This window comes from Pseudorca crassidens, chromosome 4, assembly GCF_039906515.1.
Source record: "Pseudorca crassidens isolate mPseCra1 chromosome 4, mPseCra1.hap1, whole genome shotgun sequence".
NCBI lineage: Eukaryota > Metazoa > Chordata > Mammalia > Artiodactyla > Delphinidae > Pseudorca > Pseudorca crassidens.
The window spans coordinates 107587623-107614413 of record NC_090299.1 but is presented as its reverse complement, the minus strand read 5'-3'; the positions used below and the strand labels follow the sequence as shown (position 1 = coordinate 107614413).

At 43.8% G+C, this 26791-nt stretch overlaps 1 protein-coding gene and 1 long non-coding RNA gene across 2 annotated transcripts in view; one reads left to right on the top strand and one right to left on the bottom strand.

Annotated features, from left to right (window-relative positions):
• Positions 1-15703, top strand: part of LOC137223811 (uncharacterized) — a 201245-nt gene extending 185542 nt beyond the window's left edge. Inside the window, exons 7-8 of the long non-coding RNA XR_010943074.1 lie at positions 8801-8929; positions 12102-15703. This is a non-coding gene — a long non-coding RNA (uncharacterized lncRNA). The remainder of the gene's footprint in view (positions 1-8800; positions 8930-12101) is intronic.
• A 224-nt stretch (positions 15704-15927) lies between these two features.
• Positions 15928-26791, bottom strand: part of PARM1 (prostate androgen-regulated mucin-like protein 1) — a 98226-nt gene continuing 87362 nt past the window's right edge. Inside the window, exon 4 of the mRNA XM_067736273.1 lies at positions 15928-19723. Within this exon, the coding sequence (XP_067592374.1) occupies positions 19639-19723 (85 nt within the window). The 3' untranslated portion in view covers positions 15928-19638. The remainder of the gene's footprint in view (positions 19724-26791) is intronic.

Sequence of the window (26791 nt, the reverse complement as noted above, 5' to 3'; positions counted from 1 at the left end):
ATAAAAAACCTTACTTTACCTGTCTTCATCTTATTCTTTTGAAGCTCTGTTTATTAGAGTACCTCTTTACCAGGCACTCACTATCATCATTCAGATACCTTACATTCATAGAGTTCCTTAAAGTATTCTAAGTGTTTTTAAGTATATTACATCATTTAATTAACTTATTTGAATGGATTAATATATTAACAAATAGGTCTCTCTAGGTAACATATTGATATGTTAACACGGGACTACTGGAAAGAGTACCATTACTCTCCCAGGTCCCTTAGATTTGCATAGTTTTTTATACTTTGTAAAGTGGTTCCCATCTGTTTTTGATAAGGCTCTGGGGTAGTGGGAATGGGGCACTGGGGAGATTGGAAGAGAAGGTTCTTAAGGCACAGGGTCCTTTGGGGCCAGAGCCACCGCATTGCACAACCCCAGGGCATGCCATTGACGCTGTTGACCCTGGGATGGCACCCTTGCAGCTGTGCAGGGCACTACCTGTGAGTAGCCAGACATAGCAGCTCTGTTTGTGGTCTTCAATTCACTCCCCTGGTGCCTCTGTCCCTGCCCGAAAATGTTGGCTTACACCTACCAGCCGGTAATGACTAGGAAGGGGCTGGATGGAGGGAATCCTAACCCTATGCTTCCCAGGATGGAATAACTAAAGCCCCCATAGTACGCCCTTCTTCCAGGGGCAGTCATAAAACTGTGCTTGGCAGAGACATTTTTCTCTCAATGCTCATAGTAAACCTTCCTGGAGTTACAATTAGAGCAGAGGCCAGACATATAAATCCATATGAAACACAACATGATTTTTTCCTTTTGAAATACAATCCCATTTCTTAGGCAGGTGTTGTTTACAGCCCAGCTACTACGCTCATGTTGCCAAGGACCTGCACACAGGCTGCTGCGATCTTCAGTTTTCCTGATGAACTCAGAAGGTACCTGCGCTTTAGAACTAGTTTGTTTGAGTGCCGTGTACTGGCTGTCAGAGTCCCTTCTTATCAATCTTTCACACCAAAGTAGTATTTTCAGGGCTTCTTGGTTCTTTTGCTATAAACTTTCTCACTGTGACATTTCTGTTTCATAGGGCCGGGAGGTCTGAATGGGTTCCCCAGACCACTGGTTGGCCCAACAGTTTATCAAGAAGTCTTCAGAAAGTGTGACACCTTTACAGGAAAAAGCAATAAACATTTTGTTCATATCTATTTCACATATTTGCAATGTAAGATTAATTATAGGCTTCAGAGAGATCCTGTTATATTCCTAGCAAACCAAAATATTCTAAAAGCATTGCTTGTGTCAAAAGGTCATGTGAGTCAGCTGTCCCTGCTAACATTTGGTTCATCTTCATTACTGTGTTTGTGCTGGGTGTGAATTTCAAAAAGTTTGCAAGCACTACTTCACACACAGACAGATCTTGCCCCAGACCACAAAAGGACCAAAAATAAATGGCAGAAGCAAGAGTTCTTTAAACATTGAGGCATCCCCTCCTTCCCACACCTCTCTTCGCCCAGGTAGAGGATATAGAGGCATGTGACCTTTTCTTAATCTAGGCTGGAAGCATGGAGACCCACGGAGATAATGTGATAGAGCTATGAGGGGCTTATAACAAGTGGACACGGCAGATGCTCCTCACGTATACTTAAGTGGAAAGTGTCCATAATGCCACTTGATTTGAGGGTGGTTTTGAGAGTTTGAAGGGAGGAGGGTCTGTGGTTGTAGGAGCCTGACCTGTAGTCCCAGGTGCCGTAGCCTTGGCCAGAATGGAGATTCCATCCTCCTCTATCTGTTCACAACTGTTTTCTTTGAACTGTACTCTAACATTCAATTCCTGTGAACACTTAAATGGTTTTTACTTAATATTACAGATTGAAAAGTATGTAGATATTATCTTAGTCATCAACTTCTGATCAACGTTCTAATTAATGTCATTCTTTGTCATCATCTTAGGTGGTTTACAGAGGTGAACTTATATTACACACATGTGCACACCTTTGTGCTGTCACACCAAGAACTTCTTACTTTACGCTTGTCACACTCACAAGCTCTCTCTCCACCTCAAACCTAAACTGGACGGGAGACCATTACAAACTATTATGCATAGAAAACCTGGCAAGCTGAATGGATTTCCCCAACCCCTCTTTACAATTGCATTTTATTTGGTGTTATTGTTCATGTTTGTTATTTTTGATTTTCCAACATCTCTTTACAATTGCATTTTATTTGGTGTTCTCGTCCATGTTTGTTATTTTTGATTTTGGCTGTTGCGTGATATCTTGATTTGACCAAAATAAAGGGACTTATTAAAAGGACTTATCAAAGTATAAATATAATGATAACAATAGCCATATCAATGCTGTAACTCAGAATATATGAACAGAACTTCTCAACAGAGAAAGTGGATATCATGAACATACACTGTGAACTTGTATCAACCGGGACAAGAAAATCCATGGGAACAATGAATTTTCACACACATAAAAAGGTATTGTTAGAAAGCATAACAATAATTATCTGAAATTGGAGTGCTACTGGACTGAAAATTTCCTCTAGTACTTAGTGTATTATATATTGAAAAACGTCAAATAGAGACATGAAGACATAGTAGCCTTTTCATCTTTTTAAAACAAAGTATTATAATATATCCACTAGGAATAATTTCAGCTGGATTTAAGAAATGAACCCCAAAATAACAGTAGCTTGAATGGAAGGATATTAATTTCTTTTTCTCAAAGAAGTCAGAGGGCAAGCAGTCTAGGGTTGGTATAGCAAAAGCACATGGTGTCATCAGAGCCCCAGGCTCTTTTCTCTTTATTCTACCATCTGAGGGACTAGCTCCTGTTCTTATTGTTACTTCATGGTCAAAGATAGCTGCTGTAGTTCCAGACATCACAATCCTACTCTAGCCAGCAAAAAGAAGTAAGGATAGGCACACCTGTTCTCTTTCAAGGAGACTTCCCAAAAGTCCTACACAAACACACCTATTTATATTTCACTGAGTGGAACTTAGTCACATGACCATCCTAGCTGCAAGGGAAGTGGGCAGGTAGTCCTCCATCTGAGCAGCATAGCGTCCATCTAAAATGTGAGGTTCTGATACTAAGGAGGAAGGGGAAAATTGGCATCGTATAGCAGTTTCTTCCACAAATGACCTCCAAAGCAAACTAATACATTTTCCAAGGACAAGCACACAATGATGCTTTCTAGTATAATATCAACAAATGTTGTTGCTAAAGGCAAAGAAGAGACCAAAAAGGAAAAACAATATTTAAAGTAGTGCTACTCATGACAAAAATGAGCATTTATTGTACAAATCACAGGAATTTGTAAAACTAGTCACAAAGTTAATAAGTATTATGTTTGAGGGTTATTGGTAAAATTCCTTTATGACATGGTTCTGTTGTGTATTGCTCAATATCAATAAAATGTAATGGGAAGGGGCAATTACTATCACAAGTGCACAATAATAATAAATATCTTGCTTTGCAGCTCTATAAAACCACTGATTTCAGAGTTTTAAAAAGCTCCTGACATTTGTCACATTAAGGGACAAGTGAGGGAAAATTGCTTGACAAGTTTTTGTTGTCTTTATTCCTGACAACCCATGATGTAGGGAGGATTTTGTTCCTTTAGTTAGTAATAACTTTGTAAGTCATGATGTAGATAGGAAAATACACATTGAGATTAGTTCTGAAGGAGGACTAGTCATGTTTATAGCTAGTAAAAAAGATGCCATTGAAACATGAAAACACTTACTGTTTTATTCACCTGGAATAGTTGGCCATGAAATAGGCCACAGGTTCTAATTTTAAAAAGTAGAGTGAAAGTCGTAAATACAAATAGTGGCTACTTAGTGCATTAAGTTCAGTGTATTACGCAAAAAATTGGGCAGCAAGTAAAACCTACTGATAGTAGGCAGAACACAGAGCGTCTGTTGTGTGGGTGGCAGTGGAATTGTTCAATGTGTTAACAGTGGTGATCTGGGATGCTACATAGCTGACACCATGACTTTGGCCCCCAAGAAGAGAATCCAACTGGGTCTGCCTGTCTCCTGACCTATAGACCTGGGTGTTGTTTTAAGCTGTTAAATTTATGGTAATTTTTTACAACAATAGAAAATGAATACAATTTGTTCCAGAGGGTTGGAAATAAACCCTAAGGAAGTTCAGGGGCCCACAGCATCAATGTAATTTTTAGTCTAATGGTCTGGAGCATTCTGGAATATTCTCTCTAGTTGTGGGCAGATTATTGCCTCTTGCACTTCCCACCACCAGGAAAGAAGACAATGCCTGACAGGTGTCTCTGATATCTGGGTGCAGCACACTGGGAATGTTGATTCAATCCATTTACGGGGTGACATGGAAGATGGCCAGCTCTGTGTGGGTCTCAGAGCAGACAAGGGATCTGCAGTAGGTCCAGGCTCACGGGCCCTTTCACACTGGGTTTGGCACCTATTCCAAACATGGGTTTGCCTTTTCTGCTGGCAAGGCCTCGGCCAGCACCACTGACCGAGGCTTACGAAGTGCTTGATCCATAGACGTGGGCTCCCACATAAAATTGCATTGGCTCAAGAGACCAACACTATGCAGCAAAGGAGGTGAATGGTGGGTATGTGACCATGGTGTCTACAGTCCTATCACATACTCCACCCCCCCACAGGCTGCTGGACCGACCCCACACGGGCACAGTCTGTTGGAGATCCAGCTGAGGCGCCATCTTGGAGAGAACACTCTGTGCATATGGGACGCTATCCTCTAAGATGGAGCAGGTGCTTCAAGTCATTACATATTATATGGTGCTGTGTTTGCAAGATGTGGAAGGTATGGATCCTGAAAGCAAAAGGTGAAAGCAGTAGTGACTTTGCTAACATCGGCCCCGGTGGCCCCTTTGGGGGGTTTGTGCTTCCCTTCTCCGCAACTTTGGATTCTAACGTTTCATTGTCTTGGTTCTTAAAGGGATGATGGGTCCATCAAGGAACACAGCAAGACCCTATTAAGGTCATTAACAGGATTAAGCTCCTGCTCAGTTACTTTAGAGATCTTTTTCCAAGAGACCAGCAGGCAAAGAGAGTAGTCACCATACTGGCAGGAGTAATTGACCCTGACCACCAGGCAGAGGTAGGGCAGCTAGTGGCAGGAAGAATATATTTGACACTCAGGTGATCCACTTGGGATGCTCTTGGTAACTGTTTGCCCAGTTTTGATGGTAAATGTAGCCGCAAACACAGCCTGGGAAGGTCATGGTGACCAGTGGCCCATGGCCACTCTCTTTTTAAAAAAGGTATTTTATTGAAGTATAGTTGAATTACAATGTTGTGTTAATTTCTGCTGTATAGCAAAGTGATCCAGTTTTATATATATATATATATATATATATATATATATATATATATATATATATATATACACACACACATATACATTCTTTTTCATAGTCTTTTCCATTATGGTTTATCACAGGATATTGAATGTAGTTCCCTGTGCTATACAGTAGGACTTTGCTGTTTATTCACCCTATATATCATAGCTTGAATCTGCTAATCCCAAACTCTCAATCCATCCCTTCTCCCCGTCCCTCCTCGGCAACCACAAATCTGTTCTCTATGTCTGTGAGTCCGTTTCCATTTTGTAGGTAAGTTCATTTGTGTCGTATTTTAGATTCCACATGTAAGTCATGTCATATGGTATTAGTCTTTCTCTTTCTGACTTCAATTAGTATGATAATCTCTAGGTCCATCCATGTTGCTGCAAATGGCATTATTTCATTCTTTTTTATGGCTGAGTAGTACTCCATTGTATATATGTACCACATCTTCTTTATCCATTCATCTTTTGATGGACATTTAGGTTGTTTCCATGTCTTGGCTATTGTGAATAGTGCTGCTGTGAATATAGGGGTGCATGTATCTCTTTGAATTGTAGTTTTGTAGAGATATATGCCAAAGAGTGGGATTTTTTGGATCACATGGCAACTCTATTTTTCGTTTTTTGAGGACCCTCCATACTGTTTTCCATAGTACTGTAGCTGCACCAATTTATATTCCCATCAACAGTGTAGGAGGACTCACTTTTCTCCACACCCTCTCCAGCATTTGTTATTTGTAGATTTTTTAACGGTGGCCATTCTGACTGGTGTGAGGTGATACCTCACTGTAGTTTTGATTTGCGTTTCTCTAATAATTAGTGACGTTGAGCATATTTTCATGTGCCTGTTGGTCATGGCCACTCTTATCCAGAGATAAGTGTCTGTGTCATCTTTGTAACCTAGCCACCTAGACCAGCAGAGGTGCTAGTTGAGGGCAGGGAGATTCTAGAATAGGTGGTGGAGGACAGGCAGAATGAGTGTCTGTTACTGCCTGTTCAATGGCAGGGATGGCAGCTTTTCTTACTAACCTTCCTCTTGTAAGATTCTCCTAGGAAAAGAAGCCAAACAGAATACTGGAAGCTTTTCTTCCAGAATTTATTATATGAAGAAAGTGGATCCAAGGAGAGCAAGGAGTTGTCTACACAGGATGCCACGGTGTGCCACCCAGATCCCCCTCCAGCTTGTTTCATTCATTCCCCCAGCTGGTAAGAGTGTTGGTGGCAGGTAGCTCTCAGAGAGTTCCCTTTCTGGGACTTTCTGTAGGATGGAGAGAGCCGCCTTGTGCAAAGTTATGCAGAGGAGAGCCTGTAATTAATACCCCAGTTTGAGACAACTTTGGAGGATCACCTCAGCCCCAGAGCTTCCTGTGGGATTGACTGAGACCTTTGTTGCCATGGTATTGCAATTCCAATTCACCTTTCCCCATCCCCAGTCACTCCCCAATAAGCCTCCTGCACACAAATCTCTATCTGGGAGTATGATTCTTGGATTTCTGACCGGTGACAGAAGGATTGTGCCAGATTATATCCCACTAGAAATACATGAAATGATAGTTTCATCGCAGAATCTCTGGTATTGGATACCTTGGTTTTTAAAGTTGAGGATTTTTTAATCGTGGTTATCTATAAACTTATGACGCAATATGGTGCACTAGTTTTATTTAGAATTTAAAAAATTACTAGCAAGGTTGAAAATATTCTTACATGTTCATTTGTAAAATGTTTGTAGGCATGATTACTATTGGACCTGGTCTTTATATGTCATCTGGGTCAACGGCCATTTCTTTGTCACTTTCCTACTACTTTCACGTGGCACACAGCAGAAGATTTTGACGCACGCTCGTCTTGTTTACCATCAAATAAGACACTACTTTGTCCTCCAACTTCGCAAATTCCTAGAAGGGCAAATTCATGAAATTGGGTTGGGAATATGCTCAATATAAATAAGTTATTTATTCAAGGGCTGTGAACATACCTCATGGCTTCTCTTCGTTTAAGCTTTTCAAGCTTGTGACTTCACCTCTTCCAAGGCTAGGCTATTTTCTCTGGATTCAGGGTACATATTTTAGGACTAAATGTGCAGACGTGTCACTCAGCATCCATGGCTCGGTATTGGGATCCCCTTCAGACTGACAAAAACTTCAGCTTTTATCTAATTTCATTAGGAAAGATTAAACAATATCAGGATATTTAGAAGCCTTTTCAAAAGTCAGAAGTACTTTAATAACCCTCCAAACCGTACTGACATTTAAAAACTTGATTATGCAAAGAACTTCGTCTCTGGGACATGGGATTACTGACTGCCAGAAATAATTCAGTTGAGACCTGGAATCTTTTTTTTAGCTCCAAGAGAAGTGCTGTTAGTAGGATTAGTTAACAGACCCGAATCCCCATTTTGAGCAAAGACATCATATGTGATTAATGTAATATTTGGAAACAGATACCCCATAACTTAGGATGGCTTAACTTGAGAAGTTCAAATCTTTACAGGCTTATCATAAATAGCACTTTAACCATAATGAACAAACTTTGTATTTATGAATACCTAATAGCTGAAGCTGATGTGCTTTTCGAATAGACTTAAGTCAATGCAAATAATCAGTGACAACACAAGGCGGTGTGTTGATTTGAAAGGTGAAAACAACTTTTGATTATATGAATTCATGATTGGCTAAAGAGCATGCATGCTCTGAACTAAGCTATAAATTCTTAGCTTATCAGTAAGGCATTGGTTGTCACTTAAAAAAAATCTTACGAACAGAGCTTGGGAAACCAACAGGAAAAGGTGGTAAGTGGAGTAAAGGATGGGTGAGTCATTCAGAAAGATACCTGGCTGGCAAATTTCAGATTTCAGGGGAAGCTGAATGGGCTGATATAAAGACAGGGAAGGCTTCTCTGGAGAAGTGAGCTGATGTCTTCAAAGATGAAGGGTACTGTTAAGATAGGTGTTTCATGCTTTTGAAAAAGGAGCAGGGTGGTCTCTGTAAGAGAAGTCACCTTTGAAACTCCTCCCTTAGAGTTGACCATTCACACTCATTCACTCATCAGTGGAAAATTTTTCCCCAAGAGAACCAAATATTGAACGCTTCCAGGGTCCCTAGAGCAGTGAAAACTGCTGATTGTGATTACTAAGAAAATTCCCAGGAAAAGACAACATCTTCAGTCCAATTTTCAGGAATCAAACAGCCTAGGCCCACCCTCACCCTCAAGATATTTTAAAATATAGATTTATATTCTGTGTTTGTTTTTACATATTAAATATGTTTGTCAAAGTGTGTATCCAAAGCGAGGGTGTTTTCCCATGATTATTTTATATTTTAATTATATGGAATGGATTTTATGGAGTGAAAGTCCAATTCAAGCGTCAACTCTGGGACTCTTCTAGCTGTCATCCACAAACTTTATTGTATATCATGTGTCAATAATATTTGCATTTCTAATTCCAGTTTGTCATACCTTCTGAGGCACGGAGAAAGGAAAAGAAGAAATGAGGGTTAACAGCCATTGAGCGGTGCTCAGTTTGCAGACAATATGCATAAAAGATCTTACTTAGTCTTTATAAGCACCATTGCCAAGTAAGTATTATCATCTACATTTTTTTAGGGGAGGAATCTGAGGCTCAGGGAGGTTAAGCAGCGTGTCCAGGGTCATCAAAGTTAGTAATTGGCAGAACTGAGACCTAACTGCAGGTTTATTTTTGGAGGCTGCTTTTACCAATAATCTATCCTATAAGAAGATAAAGGTATGGCATTACATTATTAATTTGAAAGTGACCTTTGTGAGTTTTACTTCTTTTGATCCAAAATATGCCTAGCTCCGTGCTGGGTACACAGTAGAAGACCAACGAGGGTAGGTGAGGAAATGGATAAAGCATGCCATTTGGAACTGTAGCTCTCAGGCTCCAGAGCCAACCCCCCGGGCTCAGTTCCTGGATTCACCACTAAACAAATACGTACCCTGTGGCAAGTCTGTTTATTCATAAGGCAAAATGGGGATAATACCACTTATCTTTCAGGGTGGTTGTAAGGATTAATTGAGTTGATGCTACTAAATTACTTAAAATAGTGTCTGGTACATAATCAGTTCTCAGTGAATATCACTTTTTTTTTTTTTTTTTTTTTCGATACGCGGGCCTCTCACTGTTGTGGCCTCTCCCGTTGCGGAGCACAGGCTCCGGACGCACAGGCTCAGTGGCCATGGCTCACGGGCCCAGCTGCTCCGTGGCATGTGGGATCCTCCCGGACCGGGGCATGAACCCGTGTCCCCTGCATCAGCAGGCGGACTCTCAACCACTGTGCCACCAGGGAAGCCCTGAATATTAGTTTTTATTATGATTGATCAGATAGATTCTGTCAGATTGTAGGTATGTGAACTTGGGTAAGCCTCAGTTTCCTCATCTGTAAAATATGGAAAAATAATTTGTCTTTCATGGCTATTTTATTTAGCAAGCATAGCTTTTGTCTGCATTCAGCAGGTATTAATTCACTTAACGCTGGGTAGCAGCCTAAAGAGGCAGGTACCCTTCTGATCCCCATTTCACAGATGAAGAAACTGAGGCACTGAGAGGGTAAATGTTTTTTTCAAGGTAATACAACTGGTAATTAGTTGAATTGAGATTCAAACCCAGACACTCCAGCTCAGAGTTTGAATTTGTAATGATGACTCAATGCTACAGATGCAATGAAATAATATTTGTAAAGCATTTGTCCAGTTCCTGACACATAGCAGAAGCTTAGTAGGTATCAGCTCTTCTCCCATCTTCTCAATAAATACCTTTAGAAATTCTCATGGGATGCAAAATGATGTGAATTTATCAGCTGGTCTACTTGCTTTCCTAACATGCCCAAGCTTGTGTGATAGCAACATCTCTGTGCTCTTTGGGGGTACCCAGAAATGTGTGAACATATTTCTCTCAGATTAGGCCCATCTCAGATCATCTTTTCTGTTAACGCGTTGGAGTACCAGGAAGAAAGACATCAATGTGCACTCATGCGTGTGCAGTGATATCCTGGAGAGCAGCTGTCAGCGATGACAGTTTGCAGCAGAACAGCTGGAGGGCAGAGCTGATGTTTCTAATGACTGAGAACAAGTAATGGAAGTAAGGCAGCCAAAGAGATGGTGCCCGCAGCAGTGCACACCGCCCCACGCTACTGTTCAGAGTTCCCTGATGAGGAAGCCGTAAGAATTCCAGGTGGGACAGTTCTGTGCCGTGCAGGACTGTCCTTAGAAAATCAACCTGGATTATTTCACACGTTGTCGGATTTGTAGCATTCTTCACTCTCAGATACGAAATGCCAGTAACTCCACTGTCATACCAACGACTAAAAATCAAAACTAATCTATGCTTCCACACATGGCTTCCCTGCCGTTAAGAGGTGGTGTATCACCTCTGTTGAGAACTGCTTCTGGTCAGGCCCACGGGGTTCACCTGGGATTATGAGTAGAAGGCTTCATTTTATATTGCCTTGCAGTTTACAGTCAGGGGGCAGCCTGGAAACCTTAGCATCAGCGCCCCCTGGGAGCTTATTACAAATGCAGAATTTATGCCCCACCCCCAAACTGACTCAAAATCTGCATTTTAACAAGATCCCCTGTGATTTGCATGCACATTAAAGTTTGAGAAGCATTATCATACTAAATAGAAGATGGGCTTTGGAGTAAGAAGGACGGGATTGAAATAGAGACTGCCTCTTACTAGCTCTGCGACCGTGGGAGGGTCACTTAACCTTTCTAAGCCTCAGTTTCTCCATTCTGGAGGAGAAGAGGCCAACAGCCAGGTGACGCTGGGAACCCTTGAAAGGCAACGGAAGTCTCAAAACTGTGCCCCCATGAGGAGGGCTGCTCCGTGAGCTTGACTGCTTTTCAGAAATGGATGTCCAGGAGGAGACAGCACAACCGCTCCAACAGCCTCTGGGCCTCAGGACTTGAGATTTAATCACCGTTGGGGCTTACTTATCCCGTATATCATTGATCACTTATCAGCTCCAGAGCTTGATTTCGTGGCCCAGCAAACCCATCTGCAGCCTGGAATTTCCTCATCGGTGGGAGGTCGATTGGAGGGATGTGGAGGGCAGTGTGGCTGTTGGAACTTCCACGGTGAAAGTGAATAAATTAAAGGAAACCCTGCTCATCCCAGCAGGTCTCTTTATCATGCTCCAGCTTTCAGAAATCTGCATCCTTCTCCTCCCAAGACCCCAAGCAGAGGCAGGGAGCTGGGAGCCATCGGTTGGTGGATGGGGCCAGGGATGGCCATGGCTCTGCCTGCAGCAAGCCAAATGCTGAGACGGGTTTTGAACCCTTTGTCTATCTTCTCCCCCGACCTTTTTTTTTTTTTTTTTTTTGCGGTACGCGGGCCTCTCCCTGTTGTGGCCTCTCCCGCTGCGGAGCACAGGCTCCGGACGCGCAGGCTCAGCGGCCATGGCTCACGGGCCCAGCTGCTCCCCCCACCTTCTTTTTCTATTTGTTGGGAGTGGATGAGTGGGGTGGAGGGCTAGTGGGAGGGGAGAGGATTTGGTACATTATATGCAATGTGAGCTGTTCTCTCTCTTCCATGTTCATTTAAAATTTAGGTCAAAATAAAAATATATGCATTTTGTGGGTTCATAAAACTTCATTTACTGTATCTTTAAAGAAAACAGAAATAACAGCAATGTACATAAAAGTAATGATTTAATGACTATAAGCAAGACAAAGCAATAGCGTTATAAAAACAGCGTCCAGTTCAGTAGCTCCCTTTCTTTTCTCCAGGCCCCAAGTTGTACTCACATTTTGACAGAACATTTGCGTTGCCACGTAAAGAACCACGACCAGAGGAGATGGTGGCAGAGGATAAAAGGAGACTGCGAGTGGGAGAAGAAAGCTATGGACAGCAACGTGTCACGTGACTAGCTGCTGAAAGGAAGTTTTTTGTACCTATGCATATTCTCCTCCTTGCTTTGATAGGGATATAGGCATATATATTAATCAGTTCCTTTTCCGTCCTTTCTCATGCCCCCTCTAGCCAATATAAAGCAGCTAACCCTATAATTTGGCATTTAAGTCACAGGAAAGCAAAGGAATATTGCATCTGAACTAGGAATGAATATTCTCGGAGATAAGGTGACATATGGGAGGCGGTGTCTTTCTTTTCCAGGAGCAGGTGAGTACATCCTCAGTTGTGTAAGGGACAGTTGTATCACATTAGGGATAACAGGATGTTATGTCTTCTGGGGGAAGTTCTAATCTGGGGAAAGACGAATGGACTGTACTGTCTGTGTTCAGCTCAGCATCGTTACCACCCTGCGCTCTGCAATACAGAGGAGAGGGCAGAAACCACGCTTCTTGCAATTCCCTTTCCTGAAAGGTTCTGGCTAGAACTCGTCCGTAAGAGGTTCTCAGGTACAATATGGAAAAGGCAAGGCCATTCTCCAGAAGCTGTCGCCAGCAGGTGTGTGGGCAGCTGCGCCCCCCCACCCCGAGCTCCTGAGAATGACCTGCCTCACTGCTGCAGCCTGAGACACTGCAGCCTCCCGGAGACCCAAGAATGTCAGCAGTTATTTGGCATGGTTTCCCTCACCTCTTCTCCTCCCGCTCTCACAAACCCTGCGTAAGACTCTCATTTCTAACTGAAATCCTTAACTTCATAGTGATTTTAATATACATCCCAGAAATTCAAGGAAAAGTGTTTTTTGTTTTGTTTTTTTTTTCCCCTGGTGAACCCTAGTTACAGGGCTGAATGTCCTGGCACAGGGGCTGAGCTGTAGGCATTTGTGTCTCACACCACCCGACAACATCTGGCTTCTGACTGACTGGAACTTTTCAACACTCTGCCCAGCAGTGTTTGTTGTGGTGGTTTCTGTCCAAGTGTCAAGGGAGACATGGTCAGTGGGGGAATAAGAGGGCGGTCTGGACCATCTCACCGTAGCTGCTGTGTGGTCTGGGGCCTGGGAAGGGTCAGCCTGGAGTCCCCTGCTGTTGATTACAGAGGTTGTCAGGTGGGTGACCTTGGCTGGCATTGCGAGAATCTACACAGAGGCAGCTAAGAGCCTGGTCGGCCGGGTGCCCTAAGAGCAGCCCCCTGGCTACTCTAGAAACCTTCTATAGGTAGGGATCTTGCTTCTGCAGCCTTGGCCTCGGGTTGTCCCACTGGGTTCACTGGGATGGCTGGCCCAGTGTACGTGCCAGGAACCTCTGGCACACAGTGAGGGCTCTGTGGAAGTGGTCAAGAGCATGGACTCTGGAGGTCCACTGGTGACATCTGAATTCTGCCCCACCACTTACCAGCTGTACGACCTGGGGCAAGCTTCTAAACCTGTTGGCCCTTAGTCTTCTCATCTGTACCGATGGGGATATTAACAATATCTCTTCACAGGGATATTAATCCATGTAAAATGCTTAGAACAGTATCTTTGACACAGTTAGTCTATGTGAGAATAAGCATTATTATGACGACCCCAAGGAACGACGAGTTAGCGCAATGATGGAACCTTCGGACAAGAGGGGGCAGTGACACCAAAGGCAGCGTCCCTAGTCCAAGGCTGCTGTGGGCTCACATCCGACTCCTGGGGAGAGCAGGGAGGCTGCAAGGGGACAATAAGAGAGAGGTTTTCACTAAAACGCTGGGTGACAGCGGGGGCCTGTGCTCTTGCAGAACTGGGGGGAGGGGAGGCAGTCTCCCCGTTGGCAGAGAACACAGCCCAGCAGGGCAGCGGGAGTCAGCAGAAAGGTGACAGTGCCTGGCAGGGGGTACGTGCTCAGGAGCTGACTGGGCTCGCTCTGGGCTCCACACCAGGCACCCTCGAGATGGCCCAAAATAGCTGAGCGGGACTTTGCAAGGGATCTGACAGTTTTAAGACCTGGGTTATATTTATATCAGATACCAGTCCCGTGGCTGGAAATGGTTCTGCTGACAGACAGACCTGGTTTGAATCCCACCTCTGCCACTTACTGAACAGTCAATGCTTGGATAACAGGGGGCGTCGCATTCACTGTGGAGCACACAGAAGGATTCAGTCCATGCATGAATGAATTTAACATCCTGGAACCTCAGTTTCCCCATCTGTAAGATGGCAAGAGTGTAATGACCCCTAAAGGGTGTCATTAGACAATTGATGCAAGGGTTACATTAGACAATTGCCCACAGGCACCTAAAATTCCTAGTGAATATACATTGCTTCTTTTGTTTTTAGTATATATTCAGTGTCTTGCTTAAATAGAAACACAATACATTTGTTGACTGGAACGGATTAATGCTATTTTAGTGAAGAAAATGTAGTCCATTCTACACTTGCCAAAGACTACATCCTTTTTTTTTTTTTTCGGTACGTGGGCCTCTCACTGTTGTGGCCTCTCCTGTTGCGGAGCACAGGCTCCGGACGCAGGCTCAGCGGCCATGGCTCACGGACCCAGCCGCTCCGCGGCATGTGGGATCTTCCCGGACCGGGGCACGAACCCGTGTCCCCTGCATCGGCAGGCGGACTCTCAACCACTGCACCACCAGGGAAGCCCCAAAGATTACATCCTTTAAGAGAAGAGGTCATACCTCTTACAGGTGTTTTCCCAATTTGATCAGTGTTTTTCAGTGTCATTCATGACTCAGTCCTTTCTGACAAAAATCAAAGTATAGCCACTAGCTATTGGTGCATACTGTTGAATATTAGGAGAGTAGAATACTGAAGATAGGTTACTCAGTGATTGAAACGGATTATGACCTGACTTGGAAAAGCTATAATACAGGGAAAAAATGGATCTGGAACCAAGAATTCATAATATGTAAACACTACACATTATTATTAGGCTTTTTCTTTCTATACACACTTAATGTGTTTTCCAACCAATCCTGTTCAGGCAAGCTTGGAATAATGGAGTTGTTACTTGCTTTCGTGCTCACGGCGGGTCTTCGAGAAATGACCGAATGATCAACGGGGAAGGGTCTGTTTCACGTCTGGTTCTCTTTGTTCATCTTGAGTCCTCCCCGGCAATCCTCCATGCTGTGCCGCTGGAAGCCAGGTACCTAAACTTATGAAATCTGACCTCAATTTTAAATCCATCATCAAATCAACTTGCTCTAGCTTGCAGGTGGATCCGCTGCTCTCCTATGTTGCAAGATACATGGGCTTTGTTATCGCTGCGTTCTTCAGAATCAGAATAGTCTTCGGTTGGCTCCTGGAGGTGGAAATTATATTCTGGATGATTGAAATTGCTTGCTATTTAACTGTCAGATGGATGGGTATGCCGAATTTTTTGAAGGAGAGCAAAGCAAGTATCCAATGGACTGCTACTGCCTTAACGTGACTTATCATGGATCACTACCTGTTTATTGAATCAAAGTGTTTATTTTTATAACTATTTTATAAGGCATGGTATATGGTTAAGAGTAAAATCATTGCTTGGAAAGTTTCTTCATTTCTGACATCCTTCAATTCTCTTTCAAGATCAGAGAGAACTTCCCACTCTGCAGAAAGTATTATTTATTGATGTGGGATAAATTTTCTCTAAGAACAAGGCAGGACTACTTAATCTGAGCAGTACTGAGCATAGTAACCGAACGGCTTGAATAACAAAACATATCAAAATGGGAATCAACACTGTCAGATGCAAGCTTTTAAGAACTTTAATTGATATAATTATCATTAGTATGCAATACGTCTTACAACAAATGTAGATACAATGAGATCAAATATCAAAGAAGTTGCAAGTTTTTCCATCTTGAAATGACGTTGGCTAACTCACCCCAAAAAAGCAATCTGGCATTGGTCTCTTGGTTAGCACTATTACCAATATCAACTAGCACTTTAAAATCAAAGTTGAAATGGTACATTCATTTGCCAAAAAGAGAGAAAAGGCAAAGAAGGTGAATCAACGTGCAAATTAGCATCTGGCCCAATTGCAAAATTCATTTCCCAGATGCAAGGGATTGAACCATGCACCCTTGCAAGCAAGATAAAGGGCAAACAGATGACAGTAAACCAAAATCAACTCCACAAAGAACTCAGAAAACTTTGGGATGGTAAAGGCCAGGTCTACTGCTGTTAGCGTTCAGGTATCCATATGTGTTACCCTAACTCAATAGTCTGTGAGACCTATGTCCTGGGCCATCCTTTCATTCAGGGATGGAAACCATCCTTCACGGTCCCAGGAGTCAGGCGGCGGCACTGGGGGTTAGCTTGGAGTTGTAACAGCTGTCTGTATCTAGTTACTATACAGCTGTCGTTTCATAGATTTAAGTAAAAACAACACATCAAACAAGAAACTGAGATCACGTATACATTTATGTAATACTTAAAATGTCTATAAATATTTTTCTCCAGAAATTGAAAACACTGTAGACATGATTTCATTAATCCTCACAACACATTTGTGAGGTAGCATGGGGTGAGGTCCATAGGACAGCATCACGCCCGACTAAGAAATGAAGACACAGACGTCCAGGGAGGGCAGGAGACTTCATTGGGGCCACGGTAAAAGAAAACAAATTTGAACCCCACTCTGTCATTTGCAATCTGTGACCTAAGAGGCTGCTGGCCTCTCTCCTGCTCTGACATTCTCTCTAATGCATTATGACTAGTCCGGTCCCTGGAGAGTACATGGTTGTTTTAGACCAGCTGGAACCATTTCCCTTAAGTAGGCCTGAACAGACTCGCTCCCTGAGGTAAAGGACGTCAGTTATTGGCATATATTTCAGGGGTGTGTGTGTGAGTGTGAGTGTGCTAAGCCATATTTGTTGAATGCAGTTGTTAACATTTTTGGCCAACTCAAAAACAGAAAAATGCACTTGGCAAAATAAGGTTCAACCCATCGGTATTTTACACTAACATAACAAGGAGTGTTAGTTTATGGGAAGCTGTCGCCTTGCTGAACGCGTCTGCTGTAGGTCCAGATCCCTCTCTTTACCCTAAGGATCCAGAAATTAATAAGAGCAACCAACCCATCAAGCGCTCTTGTACAACAGCAGCCTTGGTAGGGAAAGATGCTAGCTGAGTCAGGATTCCCTGGGAAGAGGCTGGTCCCTCTCACCCAGTATTTATGACTGAGCAACACCCAGAAGACCACCTCTCCAAAGGTGCTTCATGGACGTTTTGTCAACACATCTGTGGCCGAGGGAGGAAAAAAACATATGGAATGTCCTGTCGTTGTTGAATTGTCCTTTGCCAAACTGAAAGCCTATAAAGGGGGTGAGGGTAGGAAAGAGGGATCATTACTCAGGCCAAGCATGGTCAGAAGGGGTACCCTTGGTCATTCCTGGCCATTTTTCTGAGAATGTCCACTTTCTTTGTCCAATTTCTTTCAGAGCGGGGGATTGGCACATCATGGAAAGTGTCACCGGCCCTAACGTCTCTGCCACCAGAGAAGTTTAGCCCAGCACGGTAGCGGCTGTTTTCATGTCAGTACTTTTGCTGGGCCACAGTGAGTGACAGGAGGAGTTGAGGGTCAAGTTTCTGGAAACTAAACAGAGTCATGGCAGCAGGTCCAAGTTTAGAAATAAAATATGATGCAGTTTCAAGTTCTTTATGATAGCATAGGATACCATGACACATTCTGAAACAGAACCCAATGTATATTTTCTACGCTATGAAATCAGGACTAAAATGCTGGCTGCTAATACACAGGTGTTTCAGGAGGACAGGGTTAGAGCCATGAAATACAGCTATCTAGAAAACACACAGAAATAAAAAGGCAACCATGCATAGCAAAAACAACCCATCCGCCGACACTAAATACTTTTGAGATAAAAATTGAATGAATCGTTTCATTTAGGTAAAAGTAAAAACTATCCCTAACCTGGGGCGTCTTGTTTTGTCGCAATGAGCATCACAATAAATTAGGGTTTCTCACACTCGGGCACTATTGACCTTTGGGGCCAGGTAACTCTTAGTTGGGATAGGCTGTTCTGTACATCGTGGGATGTTTAGTGCCTCCATGGCCTCTACCCAGTGGTAGCACCCCCAGATTGTGACACTCAGAAAGTATCACCAGGCATTTTCAAATGTTCCCTGGATGGGGGAGGGGAAGCAAAATTACCTGCTGCTGAGAAGCACTGCTGGAAACGGATGCCCACAAAGATGATCAGCTCTTTCTCAAAACTCGTGATGCAGGATTTGAAAACTAGGTACCCAGGGGTGTCCATTTATCAAACAGCAGAATTAGTAAGGTAAACATTTGGGAAAAATGAACGGATTAATCACTGTGTCTGTACGGAAAAGCCTCACTGAGCAACTGCAGACAAACTAGTGCCTTTAAAAAATTAACAGCAACAAGAACAACAACAGGAACAACCAGTTTGCAGCCTTTATCGAACAGACAGTAAGGCAGTGAATCAGTTGCTTTGGGGGTAGAAAGCAAGGCGTCTACAGGCTCCTTCAGGCAGTGGATGTCTCTGACAGTTACTGAGGGCAGCTCTTACCTTCCCTAATGAGGTACGCGCTGTATGTTACACGCCCCTTCCCTCCCACCCTCCTCAACGCCCCCATTGCACACTCACTTCACACGTCTCTCCCTTTCTTTTCTACAGCTAAACTCATCTCACAGCCTTCTCCTGTGGAACCGCTGAAAGCTTGTGGGCTGGGGTCCCAGCTGCGGTTGACTAGAACGGGCATCCTCAGCAGAGACAGGTGTCCTGGAGGGGAGGCCAGGTAGCAGGCAGGCTGAGATCTGACAGCAGCCTGCTACTCTGCCCCTCGGCCAGCTGGCCTCCCCCAGGGCACCTCCTAGGTTCCTCTTTCCTTAATTAGGCAGCTAAGAAACTGGCATCCAGCTAGCAGAGCCGAGCAGGTGTCCTGTGGGACACAACCAGATAAATTGAGATTAAAAAGGAATCTGAGAAACCCCTGCTTCCTTACCTGCAGGGCAAACTCCTCCCAGCACTCATCGCCTTTCCCCTCATTGAGACTGAATGTAATCTCCTAAAGAAAAGTTTAAGAAATACCACACACTGAAAGTTCCCCTAAAAGGAACCCTTGACGACACAACTTGATCCCTCTTCCTGTTTCTTCTCGCAGTGGGACCTGCGCTGGGTACAGACACCTCCACCGTGGCGTCCGGCCTGGATGGCGTAGGGTTGGCCCATGTCAGCTGCATGTCAGACTCCACTCACTTTTAAATAATTTTCTTTCTTTCTTTTTTTTTTTGGTACCAGAAAGGGGAAGTTGTAGCAGCCAGAGGAGAGGGAGGAAAACAAAACAACCAAACCAACAAAACAGGGCTTAGGATGGTCGCTCAATGCACATCAGGTACTTGTTATTAATTCTACTGGATAAGCACTGATAAATAAAGACAGTTACTCCTCATCTCAGGCCACCTTCCTTGGTTAGGAGTCGTCGTACAGAGGATTGTTGTAGTTTCCCCAGGACCCGTAGTCGTGGTCATCCAAGAGCCTTCCGTAGGAGGAATGCCTGGTGGGAAGGAGAAGAGGGGTGTGGTTATTTGGAGAAGTTGCCCGTCTGTGGACAGCCCCGTGCCCTGGGGCCTGAACCGGAGACACAATTCTTCACTAGGACACCCCTCGGTAGCAGACGCACCAAGCCGGGCGGCCCCAGTCCGCAGACACCTTGTAAGTTATGACTGATCCACTGGGAGCCCAACTGGCGCCTTCTGTCGAGATCAGCTGGGTCCTTGTCTCTCTCCTTGACCTCCAATGCTGGAGGAGGAAGAGGCCCCTTTTCCATGGCTATTTAATAAGAAGTAATGGGAAAGGGAAGGTTGCGTTCCTGGCATTTTGGCTTAGGTCCTGGACTTCATTTTCCCTGAAATGATAACGACACAACCAGAACCGCTGTTGCTCTCACCACGCCCTCCTGACCTTTATATAATGTTTTATAAGCTACAAAGTTCTTCTATGTTCCGTGTTCACTTGATCCTCAGAATAAAACCATGGGCCAGGTATTGTTCATCCTTATTTCTCCGATGAGGAAAATGGGGCTCAGAGATGTTAACTGACATGCCCAAAGTCACCCAACTGAGCTATGAGTCGAACCCTCACCTCCGGGATCTGAAGCCAGTTCTCTGAGCTCAGCTCCCTGGAGTCTGCTTAGCACCTTAGCTCAACGGCAATATGGGTTTATCCGGCTTTGCTGGCTCATTCTGGCAACCTGTTCCACGATTAATGTTATTTCAAAAAGAAACTGAAATCAGATGCTTAGCACTCTTCCGTGTGAAGCCTTTAAGTGGCCCGTCATCCCACACAGAGTCAAAGCCAAAGTCACTACGATGGTTTGCAAAGCCCTGCAGGGTCTGGCTCCTGTCACTTTTCTGAGCAAATCAGCTACTATGCCAGTGCCTTTTGCTCGGTTCCAACCACACTGGCCTCTTTGCTCTCTCCTCTCATGCCTGACACACTCTTGCCTCAGGGTCTTTGCACTTACTGTTCCCTCAGCTTGGAGCAATTGTCCTCCAGATCTCCACATAGCTCATTCCCTCATTTCCTTACATCTGCCCAAATGTCACCTTCTCAGGGAAGCCTTCCTTAGGAGCTCTATTTAACTAGCCACTCCCCGCCCAAAGCACTCCCTGCTTAATTTTTCTCATAGCACTCACCACCTTCTAACATGCGATACAATTTACGTATTTATTTTGTGCCTGCCTCTCTCCTCAAATTAGACTATACATACGGATTATTTGCCTGTTTTGTTTGTTCTTGCCTCTATCTCCAGCACCTAGAGGAGTAAGTCCTTGATAAATGTTTGTGGCAGAAACAGTGATAGGAAAAAATACATCCTGAACATCCAATCTGTTCACAAGGTGGGAGCTTCCTGGAATGATTATGGCATTTTAAGAATAAAACCAATGACAAGATTTGGAGAACACCACAAAATGAGCATCTGGTGCCTCTGAGGTTCAGGCTAGCTTGTGAATTTTGACACCTCGCCACTGGAAATCAGGTAGGCTATCTATAGTACAGATGAACATACCCACTCCCCCTAACTTTTTTCTCAGCTAGATATGAAAGTTAAACAAAATGAAAATACAGCCCGAGAGGCACAAAAAGCTTTTGCTATATACTTCTATCTGTTGCTAAAATAAGCGCTGTCACTCTTCTAAGATTATTTACATCTGTCAGGTAGTTGAAAAGAGATGCTTGACGTGCTGACTTCAGACTCCTAGCTTTCAAAATTCTGATTTCAGTCCCGAGCGCTGGCTCAGTTGACCCAGTCTATACACCTGGAAACTTCCACAAAATAGTCTGTTTTCCCTGAAGACCCACACTCATTTCTGTGGGTGTAAGAAGGAAAGAGGTCACAAATAACACACCACTGATTTACTGATTGGCAGGAATAGGGGAGGGCAGTGTTGGTAAATGAGGTCCCGCCCATCCATCGCCAACACTTCCCCCACACCTAAAACCTCCAATTCCAATCAAATTCTTTAATAGGAGGGTTGAGAAACGGAAGTTATAGACTGAACAAGTAGAAACCTAGGGATTACAAGACTGGAGCTGGGCCTAAGTTTCAGCATGACTTACTGTGACAAGTCTGGCCAAAAGGGACCCAATAGGCACCTTCTTTTATTGATAGGATACCCTGTCTCACCGCTGTGTGTTTTCTCACAGCATTTTTATATCTATCATATAATTTGATTCTCATAAAATGTCAGTTGAGCCTACAGATGTATGTCCTTGAATATATTTTTAACTCCCTGTTTCTTCGTCTATAAAACGGAGAAACAAAAAAATTGCGTTAGGATTGGTGGGTGGATTAAATGAGGTCATGCATATAAAAGACCTGGCACATAGTAAATGCACAATAAATGTTGCCCAATATTGCTTTTTAATTTTTATTATAATGAAACTTACACAAGCGCATGACAGATCTGCAAATAGAAAAGGATACTGAGTGAAAAGTGCGCCTCCCTCACTTTCTCCAGGAACTCCTGAAACTATGCCCCAGGCATAGTTATAAAACCAGCTTCTTATATTATAACTTAAAAAAATTATTATCATGCAAGAGTGGGGTTAGAGGATTAAAAATCTTCTGGGCGTCAGGTCTTACTGCTCGTGGTTATTGTAGGCAAGACTATTTGATCAGAGCTATACCTGAATCTGCTGTATTATAAGAGATGTCTACTACACACACACTAGTAAAATAAAGGAAAAAGATGGAGCCTTCATTTTTCTTTGTCTTTTCATTTGAATGGACTGTGAGTTGAGCAAAATACTGATAAATGAGGGAAGCAAAGCAAGAAATAGAGATAAACCATGTTTGGGAGTATACTGAACCTGCAGGGCATGTTTTTTTTTTTTTTTTTTTTTTTTTGCGGTATGCGGGCCTCTCACTGTTGTGGCCTCTCCCGTTGCGGAGCACAGTCATCCAGACGCGCAGGCTCAGCGGCCATGGCTCACGGGCCCAGCCGCTCCGCGGCATATGGGATCTTCCCAGACCGGGGCACGAACCCGCGTCCCCTGCGTCGGCAGGCGGAATCCCAACCACTGCGCCACCAGGGAAGCCCCAGGGCATGTTTTAATGTAATAATGAGCCTAAACGAGAAGAATTGGGTGTGCTGGGATTCAAGCCAGGTTTGGATAAATCCTGTAATACTGTGGAAAGAGGAAGACAAACACATTTTGTGTGTGAGTGTGTGTGTGTGAGATAAGAAGAGAATCATTAATGATCACTTTAAACTATCTCTCTTGGTCAGAACCTCTTAAATCATGGCATGTTTTAGATGGAAATGGGGGAATTTTTCAGATTGGCATTTGTCAGGTCTAAAGTGGTGAAAAAACTCCCACTCTCGGGGCTTCCCTGGTGGTACAGTGGTTGAGAATCCGCCTGCCAATGCAAGGGACACAGGTTCGAGCCCTGGCCCGGGAAGATCCCACATGCCGCGGAGCAACTAAGCCCGTGTGCTACAACTGCTGAGCCTGAGCTCTAGAGCCCGCAAGCCTCAACTACTGAGCCCATGTGCCACAACTACTGAAGCCCACGCACCTAGAGCCCGTGCTCCGCAACAAAGAGTAGCCCCCGCTCACCACAACTAGAGAAAAGCCTGCACACAGCAACGAAGACACAACGCAGCCAAAAATAAATAAATAAATAAATAAACAAAAAACCCCTCCCACTCTCAAGATTAAGAAGGTGGGGCTCGGCCCAAGGGATCTGGAAGACTGTCACTGTGACGTACTGGGAGAGGTGGTACTAAAACGAAGGCCTGTTGGCTCTGTACTGCAAGGCTGCTGCGTTTAATTTCAATCTTAAGAGCCCTCTGTATGAATGACATCCTCGTCATGTCAAGGCAGTTTCATTTACTCCATTTCTTCATAAAGACCGCACCCAGCAAGCCAGCATAGCTAAGTTTTCCATTTGCTGTGCGTTGGCTTCCTTAGACAGTAAACCTTCTGGGGGCAGACTACGTCTTACTTTGCTTCTCATTTTCTGAATGTCTGATACGTTGCTCTTAATGTGATGGTACTTTTATAAATACTTGATAATAACTGCTTACATCCAGTAGCATATAAACAGTACACGGAGTAAATGCACTGAGTTTACTTTGTCAATACCAGCGGGGATTAGTATGGCCTGTGGCAAAGCATTGTGCAATATAACCATGGCAAAGCGAAAATACCTTATTAAAGAACAGAAAGGACCAAAGCCACCATTTTAACCTTAAAGATAGGAAGAGGGAAGAGAACTACCACTAAATTTCTCCCGTGTGATGACATGGCTTTGAAGCACTCAGTATAGGCCCACAGTCCTTGTAAATCAATGACACTGTGCTTACTGTCACTATTGTTCTACTGCGTCGGATGATTTAGTTAGCTAAAAGCAGAACCTGAGGGGACAAAATAGGGAATGATTTCTGTGAAGCCCTTGCCTCACTGCTTCCTTCTCAAGTGGTTTTGCTCTGACAAAGCAACACTCCCCACTCCCCGCAGTCACAACTGGTGATGCCTTGTTGGTGACAACTGGTAAATGTGGTGTGACATTTATGGTTTGAGGCCTTCTCCACAACTGTGAAAAGGTACCTATTTTAAGATAGCTATAGCATCAATACTTAATGGAACTCAACGCTCTTTGAAAATGAATGAGGTGTTTAACTTTTTTCTGTGTTGAGACAAACATATTTTAGAAAACACCTTCTCCTTTATAAGGGTCCACCCCGGTTCTCCAGCAGGTCTCCAACTCTGTTTATTACTACTCCTTCCAAAGTCCTCTCCTCTCTAGTAAAGTGGGTCTTGCCATTCAATCACTGGTGCTTATTATGTGCTAAGAAGGAGAGTTATAAAGATGAATAAGATATGGCTTAGTGCTGGGAAAACACAACTGAACTTGCAGCTCCTTGGTCATTAGCCATTAGGCCTTAGATTCTTAATCATCCATTAGCAAAGCTAGTTTGGTGCCGCTGTCACTGGCTCCTTTGTTTTCGTTGATCGCTTTCTTTTTCTGATTGTCATTTCCCTGCCTGGCTCCTTTCGTTTATTCATTGAAAAGTTATCATTGATCAGGCCTTATTTTGGGATTTGGGGAATGCTTCAGTGAAGTAAGAGACAGAAATCCCTGTCCTAAGGGGGCTTACATTCTAATGGGGGAAGACACAATAAATAAGACATGAAAAATAATATGGCAGATGGTAATAAGTACTATAGAGGAAAATAAAGCAAGGAAGGGTAATGAGGGGTTCCATATGGGAAGCGGGGATTGTCATTTTGAATATGGTGATCGGGAAAGTTTCACGAAGATGTCATTTGAGCAGACACATAAAGGAGATGTGGATGAGCCATGGGGATGCCTGAGGCAGACCCTACAGACAGAGAGAATAGCATGTGCAAAGGCTCTGGGGCAGAAGCAAACAACACATCTGTGTGGTAGCTACTGACCTATAATTAAAAAAAACTTTCTATATTGGGATGGTTTTAGATTTATAGAAAAATTGCAAAGAGAGTACAAAGAATTCCCATGAGCCCTTCACCCAACTTCCCTTGACGTTAACATCTGACATAACCATGGCCCATTAGTCAAAACTAAGAAATTAACATTGTGAACTACCAATTTGAAGCTAAGAAATCTGTGACCATTAGTGGTGAATTTATCTGCCCACAGTTAACCACTGCAAGTTAGTGGCAACAGTTAGAGTATCGTAATTCAGTATCTTTAAATAATCATCTTTACTTTGAAGGGGCAGGTAACATTTATTTTATATTTTAATATCATACTGGCAGACACTCATCACAGAAGAGGCCTGCACGTCGGAACACCTGCCTATTTGTCAACAAGTTCAGAGTCACGAGATAACTAGGGGAAATCTATGGTTTAACAGATTCCCATCGCTTCCCCTTCTCTAAACCTAGTTTCTCCTGATCTGGAATAAACCAACACTGCTGCCGCACCCCAAACTTTCTTACCCAGAATCATTCACTCAGCCAGCAAGTATCTATAAAGCAACTCTTATATGTCAGGTATTGCCAGGGGCTCTCTGACCTTCTAGTGGAGGAGACTGGCAGTGGATGCAATGATTCCAGTACAGGGAAGTGAATGGTACGAAGGCGGCATGGGCAGCATGAAACTCACTGTGGAGAGGGTGAGGGTGGGAGCTTCCCAGAGAAGATCTCTTTTGAGCTAGACAACTTGGAATTAGCCAGATAAGAAAGAGGTGAACCGAACACCTCTGGCCAGGGATCAGCACGTTCAAAAAAAACAAAGGCATGAAACAGCAGAGCGTTATACCTGGGAAACTTTAGAGCCAAGTGTGTTTGGAGTGTTGGGAGGAAAGGGTAGAGTGGGGTTACTCAAAGTCTGATCCTTCGACCAGCGGTACTGGCACCACCCGTGAGCTGGTGAGAGCTGCCACTGCATGGGCCCCACCCTGACACACTGAGTCAAAACTTATGGGGCTGAGACCCAGGAAACTGTGTTTTTAACAAGCTTGTCCACTGGTTCTTTTTTTTTTTTTAAATAAATTTATTTATTTATTTTTGGCTGCTTTGGTTCTTCGTTGCTGTGCGGGGCTTTCTCTAGTTGTGGCGAGCAGGGGCTACTCTTTGGTGTGGTGCGTGGGCTCCTTATTGCAATGGCTTCTATTGTTGTGGAGCACAGGCTCTAGGCACGTGGGCTCAGTAGTTGTGGCTCGTGGGCTCTAGAGCGCAGGCTCAGTAGTTGTGGCGCACGGGCTTAGTTGCTCCGCGGCATGTAGGATCTTCCCGGGCCAGGGCTCGAACCCGTGTCCCCTGCATTGGCAGGTGGATTCTTAATCACCGCGCCACCAGGGAAGCCCTCGCCCATTGGTTCTTATGCACATTGAAGTCTTGAGAATCACTGAGGTAGAGAATCAAGTCAACTAGACCTACAGAACGCCAGAAGCTGACCGGAAAAGGTCAACCTGTAGCTAGCAAACACTAGAAGATCTTAGACTTCATGGCTGGCTCTTTATGGGCCTAGTTTTTCAACCTTACAACAACCAGGAAGAATCCAGTTGTAGAAAATGTCATCACTAGAAAGACTTCAAGCAAAACAGGTGACTTCTACAAAGATGTC